Source organism: Humulus lupulus, chromosome 8 (assembly GCF_963169125.1).
Source record: "Humulus lupulus chromosome 8, drHumLupu1.1, whole genome shotgun sequence".
Lineage (NCBI taxonomy): Eukaryota > Viridiplantae > Streptophyta > Magnoliopsida > Rosales > Cannabaceae > Humulus > Humulus lupulus.
This window is the reverse complement of record NC_084800.1, coordinates 97,118,036-97,128,849: the sequence shown is the minus strand read 5'-3', so window position 1 is coordinate 97,128,849 and position 10,814 is coordinate 97,118,036. Positions and strand designations below refer to the sequence as shown.

Sequence of the window (10,814 nt, the reverse complement as noted above, 5' to 3'; positions counted from 1 at the left end):
TTCATTAGTCACCTAATCAGAGCGTGGCTCATTAGTCACCTATCCAGAGTGTGATTCATTAGTCACCTAATCAAGGCGTGGCTCATTAGTCACCTATCCAGAGTGTGATTCATTAGTCACCTAATCAGAGCGTGGCTTATCAGTCATCTGTTCAGAGCGTGGCTCATTAGTCACCTATCCTGAGTGTGACTCATTAGTCACCTATCCCAAGTGTGGCTCATTAGTCACCTAACCAGAGCATGACTCATCAGTCACCTGTCCAGATTGTGACTCACTAGTCACCTCTTCACCTGATGGCTAGTGACTTAATCATCAGTCACTCATCTTTTTAGAGCTATAAGCTCTGTGTGATGTAATGACATCATCTGATAATATTTTCATGAGCATATTCATGTTTTCTTGCTGGGCTTCGGCTCACGGGTGCTATGTGGTGCAGGTAAAGGCAAAAGAAAGTTGGACCATCCTTGAGTTGAAGAGCTTAGGTGATGACGTGTACATATGCAGCTGCTCGGCCAACACCTGGCCAAGATTTGAAAGAGGAACTAGGGTTAAACCCTGTTTTGCCGCTTAGATCAGCCTGTTGTAAATATTTTCTTGTAATAGACTCTGAAATTATATTTTTGGGATCCCAATGTATATAGTAAACGTTCTAATGAAACGTTATATTTTAACCAAAATTTTTAATCCCTAAACTGCTAATCATACTTAGATACACATTTATGGCCAAATGACTCAGTTAGCGAGTTTAGCATTGTTTGCAATGTGCACCGTAACAGTCCCTGGAGTTGGGGCGTTACAATTTTGGCCAATTTAGGGTTTTAGGCTCAGGAACCCAAATATTAAGGCTTGGGAAGGATTCTACTACTCAGTTTAGTATAATTCGAGGTCCCGGAGGCTAGTATTTTAATCCAAAGCTCTTATTTGGTTTAGGGCTTGATGGATTGTTATTATGGATGCATTGTGACTAGGTTTTACGTCAAACCTCGGGTTAGGGGATCGTGCTTAGGATTGCATTGATCTGTCAACTCAAGACACAGGTAAGAAAACTGTTGGTGCCTGTAGAGCAGGGCATGGCCCGATTATCTGTGTTTTGTGTTTATATGTGTGCTTATGATTTATTATGCTATGTTATGCATGACTGTAAATGAACGGTGAAGGTCGGGAACGATGAAGGCCGAGAATGGCAAAGGCCGGGAACGACAAAGGGCAAGAACGGTGAAGGCCAGGGACGGCAAGGGCCGAGATCGGCATTAAGCATGCTAAGTGTAGGCCGCTAGGGCGAGATCCTCTAGGGTGTAGTATCCAACTGATCGGTGAAGACCGTGAACCCAGTGCTTGGTAAATCACCTAGGTCGACATAGGCCTCTATATGTTTATTATGTTGTCTATTGAAATGTTTAATTATGTGAATGAATTATGGTATATTATGCGTTGAGTTTTTGCTGAGCTTCGGCTCACAGGTGCTCTATGGTGCAAGTAAGGGCTAGGGGAAGGTCGACCAACCATGAGTTTGAGAGCGTGGAGCAGCGTGTACATGTTCGACCTACCTGGCTGCTGCGACCAGGGTTATTTTTTAGGAATATGATGTAATTTTTGCTTTGTCGCTTAGGTTGACTATATTCATATTTTGACTTGTAAACATTTTCAGACAGTGTTTTGGGATCCCAAATGTATATTTTTTTCAATTTAATGAATGTCCAAATCATTTATAATTAATGTTGTCAAATGAGTCTTTATTTCAATTTAATCACACTTTTAACCTAAAACCTCGGTTAACAAGCTAATGACAAATTTATAAATCACATGGTAACTACTCCAAGGTAGTAGAGCGTTACATACACTTCCATGTTGTTTCCTATCTGATTGGCAAACATTATATTTATCAGTCTTTGATACATAGCCCCGACATTCTTGAGCCCGAAGGGCATCACATTGTAACCATACAACCCTTTATCAGTCATGAAGCTCATGTGCTCCTGGTTGGGTGCATGCATGGCTATTTGGCTATATCCAAAATATGCGTCCATGAATGACATGATACTATGAACCGAGGTTGCGTCCACAAGTTGATCAATTTGAGGCAGGGGAAAACAGTCTTTTGGACATGCCTTGTTGAGGTTTGAATAGTCAATGCAAGTTCGACACTTTCCATTGGGCCTTGGGACTAGGACATGGTTGGCTATCCAATCTCGGTAGAAAGCATCCCAGATAAACCGATTTACTTTTAGCCGTTCGACCTTCTCTTTCAAGGTTCTTCCTCTCGTCATCGAGGAGTCTTATTTTCTATTGCTTTGGAGGGAAGTTTTTGTCGATGTTTGATGCATGACTTATAATATTGGGGCTGATCACAATCATATAGGAGTGTGACCATGCAAATACATCTTGATTTTCCCTCATGAAGCGAATTAATTACTATCTCACGTCCTTTGGGAGGTTCTTCTCAATTTTCACCACTCTGGTGGTGTCCTTCTCATCGAGCTGGATATCTTCGAGCTTTTTATGTTTTTATATATCAAAGCTGATTCTTTGTATTATATTTATGATAAAATAAGGGCGTTACATATTTACACCCCAAAATTTGATTAAGACACCCAATTTTTGTAAAAAAACTTAATATATAATTTTTTTTCAACTTATGCTCACATTTTTCTATTTTTTTAAAATATTCTAAAAATAAATATAAATAATATATTTTTAAATATATAAATAAAATAAAATTTTAAACAAAAAAAATATAAAAACTTGTCATAGTAATAGTTTCTTTCTAAAAAATTATACAATATTTAATTATTTTTTTGAAAATAAGATAAAATAGAATTTTTGAAATTAACATAAAAAAAAAGAATTTAAAGAATGTCAAAAAAAATATTGAGAAAAAGTGTTTAAAAAATTCTTTTAATTAGTAGGGGTGCTTATACAGTAAAATCTCTATAAAATGTCACTCTATAATAGAATAACTCTCCTATAGTCCTAAAAAGTTTATGTCTCAATTTGGAACCAGTTATAAATACTTCACATTGCAATAAGTTATAATATTTCTTGATCCCGTCTTTAGAAAATATGCATCTATGTAGTAATAATTGTCTTATTATTAAATATATTTATATATATGTTGTTTTATATACTAAAAATTCATGATAAAATTATTTATTAATTTAGACTTGCAAAATAACTTTATATATTTTCGACATTATATTGACATGTACATTGTAGTTATATATTTATATCATTTTCATTTATCAATTATTAAATATTGAATATGATATATTTTATTAATTATTAATTAATTTAGATTTAAATGTATATATTTAGAACACTTTATAAATATAATTCTACTAAGATATAATATTTTTTGTTGTAAATATAATGCCCTTTATATCCAAATCCTTTGAAAAGAAAGAAACTTCACCAAACGTGCATGGGAAGAGTTAGATCAAAGATGCTAGGAATAAATTATTAATTAAGAATTATAAATAAATATACTTGTATTATAATAATATAATTATATCACTCTTTTTTATATAAAAAAATACAATAGAAATAGAATAACGTTCATTATTATTATTATTATTAAAGTCAATTTTTTAAGGATATATTATGATTAATCTGTTTTAAATTTTGTTCAGATTGATTTTTTTTTTAATCTTGGGGTCGTTTAAATTGATTTAATTAGATTATATTATAAATAAAATTAGAGTGGTATTTTTTGTGTTATAGTATTTAATTATATATTAAATATTTATTTGGCACTTTGTGTTTTATCGAAATACAAACTTGGTTCCATCTATTTTAGATAATTATTAATCGATACTTTCTGTTTGCAAAAACTACATAGTTTGGTATCCTTTATGCATTTAAATTTTTAATATTCCCATAATACCCATCATTTAATGATTTATTTGATTTTTAATTGTTTATTATTTTTAAATGATTTAAATATATTTTCAGTTTTCAGAAGAAAAAAAATGTTTAATTAAAACTTTAAAATAATTTTAATAAACAAAATTATTTTAAAAATAAATTTAATTAATAAAAAAATGGAATTAAACAATTAAAAAGCTAATTAAAATCTTATTAATTAACTTTTAATAAATCTAAATTTTAATTTAATTAACAAATCAATCAAACTTTAAAACAAAAAAATGTGGGTAAGATTGGGAGGGTGGGAACTTAGATGGTGAGGGTAAGATTGAGTTAAATATGAGTCTTTTTTTTATTAATTAAATTAAAATTTAGGTTTATTTAAAGTTAATTAATAAGACTTTAATTAGTTTTTTAATATTTTAATTTTAATTCTAATTTTTATTTGTTTTTAATTAATTAAATTTGTTTATTAAAATTATTTTAAAATTTTAATTAAATATTTATTTTATAAATTTTGAAAATATATTTAAATTATTTAAAAATAATAAATAATTAAATAAATCACTAAAATATAAAGTAATACGAAAATATTAAAAATTTAAACGTACACAGATTAACCAATTATATAAAATAAAAAATAAAGAGTATTAAATTTATATTTTGATAAAACAAAACATACCAAAAAAAAAAAAAAGATTTACATTATCTCAATATTTTAAGATTGGGCCTACCACAATTGACAAACTTTTAAATTAATAACTAACAGACCCCTTAAAACAAATTAACACCTCAGTCTACAAACTAAAGACAAACTAAGAAGATAATAGTTTTTTAATGGAAGAAAAATGAAAAGTAGTGTCAAAATTATATTGTTGTACTTTATGTACACAATAATCTGACAGACGGGTGATCTTGATTGACCGAGGATTTCTACAGACGCGTGCGATACCAAATTCAAAGACTGAATGAATTGGCCCATCATTTATTGCTGAACTATTAGCTTAGTCAGTTAGCCAAATGACAACCATGTGTGATTCCTCCTCATCTGCCTCGCTTTCACCATCTTCATCGTCAACAAACCTCAAAATTGGCATAGTTGGATTTGGTCCCTTCGCCCAGTTTCTGGCAAAGTCTATAATCAAACAGGGCCATACTTTAAAAGCAACTTCTCGGACAGATTACACCGATCTCTGTGTTTCTCTGGATATCTCATTCTTCAGGTAAATATTTTGCATTAAAAATAGATAGGTATTGAGACAAAAGCTATTCTTTAATTTTTTTCATTACTTGGGTTCTTAACAGGAATGTTGAAGCATTTCTTGAAGCAGAAAACGACGTCGTATTGATATGCACATCGATTCTGTCCTTGTCTGAGGTTTTCAAGTCAATGCCGTTTCAGTGCCTGAAACGACCAACACTTTTTGTAGATGTACTCTCGGTTAAAGAGTATCCAAAAAAATTTCTACTGCAAGTACGTTAAACTAACTGACTCCAATTAAGAAAACTCTGAAGTAAAAAAATTTGTGCTTTAATATATATTTCTGTGTAGAAAACAGTACGTGTAACGTCTGTTAGTATTGCTTATTAGGTGCTTCCTGAAGAGTCAGATTTGCTTTGTACTCACCCCATGTTTGGACCAGAAAGTGGGAACAATGGTTGGAAAGGCTTAGCGTTTGTGTTTGAGAGAGTTCGAATAAGGAACGAAGCTACTTGCTCAAGCTTTCTCCAAATTTTTGAAAGTGAGGTAATTAGTTATTTTTCCTAAGCTAATTAATAATGCTTTCTTTACATTTTTGTTCCCATCATATGCTGCTATAGAAAAAAGGCATAACTAATTTAAGCTAATTAATATAACAGCATGTTTAATTATTTAATACTCGGTATGCTGCCCCCATCTGATGCAGGCATTGATTGTAGAAAAAGGACACATCATTTGATACAAGTAGCTTTTTACCTTTTCTGCTGAGTGTGTTTTTGGAGATGAGATTAATACTTTTGGATTCTTATGAGAAGAGCTCTCTCCTTGAAATAGCAATGACCTCTTCTTTTTATAAACCAGTCCGACTTGTCTTGGTTCTGAGATTGCTGGGTTACCTTCTCTGATTACAATCTGATCATAATATCTGTTTTTGCCATTTTTATGTTCTAACACAATTAACATAGTAAACTACAATAAGCATTTAGAGAAGTCTTAGTTTCAAGTGACTTTTCTAACAAAAATCAGCATGTATCCAGGGCTGCCAAATGCTGGAAATGTCTTGCGAGGAGCATGACAAAGTGGCTGCTAAGAGCCAATTTCTCACTCACACTATTGGCAGGTATATCTTGGTAGAATCATGATCTTGTGGTAAAAAAACCTTTCATGAACAAGTCTCAAGGATCTACATGTTCTTTAGGGTATTAGCGGAGATGAAGATTGAGTCCACACCTATGAACACAAAAAGCTTTGAGACACTACTTAAATTGGTATAATCAATCAGTTCATCAAAGTTTTTTCTTTCGACCTATATTTAAACCGTTAAACAAAAGAAATATTGTGCAATGGAGGGGCTAACATCAAATTATTTGCAGAAAGAGAACACTCTGAAGGCTAGTTTAGATTTGTATAGTGGGTTATTTCTACGAAATAGATTTGCCATACAAGAGGTATGGAATCAACTGCCTATGTTCTTAACATGACTTATTTGTTTAAAGATTAGTTAAAACTAAAGGCTGACTCCTTAAATACATGCAGCTGGAAAACCTTGAACTTGCCATTCAGAAATTGAAGCAGAAGCTGCTAGATAGGATGAATGAAGAACAAGATATATAACTGCTGCTACACTCAAACATAAGAGTTTCGTTTAGTGAAAATTCAACACTTGCATGCATACTAGTTCACATAGTGTCCAAAATCGCAGTGCAGGCCTTTTGATGTTTTTCTTAAACATCCCTGATTTCAATTTTCAAAGTATATCTAGAGGATTAGAACCAATGTTGACATACTCAGCTGAGATAGAGATATTCAAAACTTTTAATTGTTTTTATTTGAAAGGGAATCTTTGGGATTATAATTGACCTCATGTAAAGTTTCCCAAAGAATTGTATGCCAAAGAAGAGATTAAAATGAAGATTCCATTATAATAACAATAAGATCAAATAAGTGGATGCACCCTGAAACTTAACTAAGAATCACATTCGCCAGCAGCACACCCTTTTGATATTGGCCATAGATATGCTTAAATCTGATGGCTTGGTTTTTTTTATGAGATCGGAGCTTTTGTACAATCAAGCATCTACTATCACCTCGAATCATATACCTTATACAAAAAGAGCATTGTTTATGTTTTTATCAACTTATTATTTTGTCATTTAAAACGATTCGAGTAGTATCTCCTTTCTTCTGGGTTTACTGCTAAAGCATTGAGGACCTGGAGGCCATCATCCATTATTGCAGCACCACACCTCTCCATGCAGGTATAGATCATGGAATCCCTCTCACCTATATTTGCTCCAAATCAGTCTTAATTTATTATTTATATTTCATGTTGAAATTTTCTACTGTGTATTTGAGTGAAACTTTTGATATATATATATATATATATATAGATAGATAGATAGGGTGCATGTTGCTTACTCTAGATTCTTCTAATTTATGGTTGCTCGGGTGCTCAGGCTTTTGGTTTTCAATTAAGAGCAAAGTATATTTGTACAAGGGAGGTTGAAGTCATGTAACTATAGTTGTCGATTCGTTTGTAGCTTAAGCCACATCAAAACAATTAATTATATGCCTTATATTTGGCTCATTTCAATCATTTACAATTAAAATGATCAATTATTTGAGTGGACAAGTTAGGTTGGCCAATCTGATATACATTTAAATGAATGGAGAAGATCCATTATTTAAAAAAAAAAAAAAAAAAAGTAGTGCCAATAAGAACCAATAATATATGCAGCTCTAAATTGATCTACCCACCTCATTTCAGAGGTGGTTGGTTTAATATTTACTTTTAGAAGGAAAAGGATACATTTTACTTTCTGTAGGGACACATAAACTCATATTATACTAAATTTTTGTATGTATCATTATTTTTAAAAATAAATTATATCATTATTTCATATGTATATTTTACACAATTGAAATATGGGAGTTGTTTGGTTGGAGGGAATAAAAATTGAAAAAAAAATAGGAATGAAATGAAATAAAAATTAATATAAATAAAAAAATTAATTTTTTTTTAATCTTATATTAGAATGAGTTTTTGTTTTATTTTCAAATGAAATAGTCATTTCACAAAAATGTAGAAAATCATTTCATTAAAATGATATTTCCATATTTTAAAATATAACCAAACAAATAAATGAAATGAAAATAATCATTTCACAAAAAATGTAGAAAATCATTTCATTAAAATGATATTTCCATATTTTAAAATATAACCAAACAAATAAATAAAATGAAAATTTTCATTCAATTCCATTTTATTACCTCGATCAACTAAGATATGTGAGTTTAAAAACTAGCTTACAGAGTAAAAAAAAATAGAAAAGAAAGTATAAAAGACAGATAGGGCGGGCTATTTTGTTTCAGTTGGTGTTCGCATGTTAGCTATATATTGTGTTATGTTATGACACTTATTTTATAAATGCATGTAATGGTTTTACCAAAGAACAATACCTAGGCAGCCTGTGGGGGTGGGGGCCACCGAACATGTCGGATAGAACTACGTAGCACACAAAATTCAAAGACTTTAAAATGGCCTCTCGTTATTTATTGCTGAATTATTAGCTTATTAGCCCTAAAAACCTCGTTACGAACAGTCAAACAACAACCATGTATTCTTCCTCCTCATCTACCTCGTTTTCACCATCTTCACCGTCAACAAACCTCAAAATTGGCATAGTTGGATTTGGTCCCTTCGCCCAGTTTCTGGCAAAGACTATAATCAAACAGGGCCATACGTTAAGAGCAACTTCTCGGACAGATTACGCTGATCTTTGTGTCTCCTTGGGTGTCTCTTTCTTCAGGTAAATATTTTGCGTACAAAATGGACAGAGAGATAGAGCTATGTCTTTAATTTTTATTTTTCATTACTTGGGTACCTAACAGGGATGTAGAAGCATTTCTTGAAGCGGAAAACGACGTCGTTTTGATATGTACCTCAATTCTGTCCTTATCCGAGGTTGTCAAGTCAATGTCATTTCAGTGTCTGAAACGACACACACTTTTTGTAGATGTACTCTCAGTTAAAGAGTATCCAAAAACATTTCTGTTGCAAGTACGCTAATTAAAAGCAAATGTTTTTTAGTTTTTTTTAACTTATATATATATATATATATTTCTAGGTAGAAAAGGGTACGTGTAATGCCTGTTTGTAATGCTTAACAGGTGCTTCCTGAAGAGTCAGATGTGCTTTGTACTCATCCCATGTTTGGACCAGAGAGTGGGAAAAATGGGTGGAAAGGTTTAACGTTTGTGTTCGAGAGGGTTCGAATAAGGAACGAAGCTACTTGCTCAAGCTTTCTCCAAATTTTTGAAAGTGAGGTAATTAGTTATTTTGCCTAAGCTAATATCTTGGTTGGATGAAATGTAAATGAGAAAAGGAATAGAAATGGAATAAAAATTAAAATGAATAAAAAAAATTGATAAAAAAATTATTAAATTTTTTTTAATCTTGTATTAGAATAGTATTTTCTTCCATATTCAAATGAAATAGTCAATACACTAAAATAGCGACATTTGATTAATTTACATTCCATTCCATAACTAATTTAAGCTAAAAAAACAGCATGTTTAACTATTTAATACTCAGAAGAGTATGCCGTCCCCTTCTCTAATTACAATCTGATCATAATGTGGATTCTTGCCACTTTAATGTTCTAATCACATTTTACATGGTAAACTGAGAAAAAGCATTTGGAGATGTCTTAGTTTGAAGTGTCTTCGCTAACAAAAGGCAGTATGTATCCAGGGTTGCCAAATGCTGGAAATGTCTTGCGAGGACCATGACAAAGTGGCTGCCAAGAGCCAATTTCTCACTCACACTATTGGCAGGTATTTTTTTTTTCAGCTTTCTATCAGTAGGTAAACCAAAACCTATCAACAAGTCTCAAGCATCTACATGTTTTTCAGGGTATTGTCGGAAATGAGGATTGAGTCCACCCCTATGAACACAAAAGGCTTTGAGACACTTATTCAATTGGTATAATCAATCAGTTCATATTGATGTTTTTTTTCTTTTTACCTATTTAAATTAGTTAAACAAAAGAATGTGCAATGGAGGAGAGAGGGGACTAACATCAAATTATTTGCAGAAAGAAAACACTATGAAGGATAGTTTTGATTTGTATAGTGGGTTATTTCTACAAAATAGATTTGCCAAACAAGAGGTATGATTATGAATCAACTGTCTATGTTCTTAACATGGTCTATTGTTTAAAGATTGTCCAGAACTAAAGGTTGACTCCTTAACACAGCTGGAAAACCTTGAACTTGCCATACAAAAGCTCAAACAGAAACTCCTAGATAGGATGAAGGAAGAACAAGATATAAGTGCTGCTACACTCTGACGTAAGAATTTCTGTGCGAGGGAGAGACTCTGACTAAGGACATTTGGTTAAAAAAAATATTTGATAAACATTGTTGCCCATTACAGTAAGGTTGTTCTATTTGATTTGAGAGGAGCAACTGATTAAAGTCATTTTGTCGAAAAAGATATTTGATAAATTTTATTGCCCAAGCCACTTGAGTCTCCCTTGTGGTTGGGAAATTATGTGAGTCAATGGTCTGTGGTTCGAACCCCAGCTTGCGACCAAGGCCTAAAAAGAAATTAATTAAATGAACATTGTTGCCCATGTCAATCAGACTGTTCTACTTGGTTCATGGATATTATCCCAAGGAGCGTTAGAGGCTACATCCTTCCCGGTTTCCTTTACAATTATTTATTTATTTTAAATTGTGCGAGATTTTA

At 32.0% G+C, this 10,814-nt stretch overlaps 1 protein-coding gene across 1 annotated transcript; it reads left to right on the top strand.

The window, feature by feature from the left end:
- Window positions 1-4,625: 4,625 nt before the first annotated feature.
- On the top strand, window positions 4,626-10,704 carry LOC133795856 (arogenate dehydrogenase 1, chloroplastic-like). The gene is made up of 14 exons (XM_062233310.1): window positions 4,626-5,084; window positions 5,167-5,335; window positions 5,453-5,608; window positions 6,100-6,182; window positions 6,261-6,330; window positions 6,436-6,510; window positions 6,599-6,673; window positions 8,633-8,871; window positions 8,954-9,122; window positions 9,233-9,388; window positions 9,816-9,898; window positions 9,977-10,046; window positions 10,159-10,233; window positions 10,321-10,704. The coding sequence occupies exons 1-14, from the start codon at window positions 4,882-4,884 to the stop codon at window positions 10,411-10,413; spliced, it is 1,716 nt and encodes a 571-aa protein (XP_062089294.1). The 5' UTR covers window positions 4,626-4,881; the 3' UTR covers window positions 10,414-10,704.
- Window positions 10,705-10,814: the final 110 nt, after the last annotated feature.

What these genes read in the sequence shown, in the direction of transcription:
- LOC133795856 (XM_062233310.1), top strand. Translation starts at nt 4,882, where the DNA reads ATGACAACCATGTGTGATTCCTCCTCATCTGCCTCGCTTTCACCATCT. An exon ending in TCCAAATTTTTGAAAGTGAG is followed by an intron (nt 9,389 to 9,815) that starts GTAATTAGTTAT and finishes GTATGTATCCAG; the next exon opens with GGTTGCCAAATGCTGGAAAT. An exon ending in CTCACTCACACTATTGGCAG is followed by an intron (nt 9,899 to 9,976) that starts GTATTTTTTTTT and finishes CATGTTTTTCAG; the next exon opens with GGTATTGTCGGAAATGAGGA.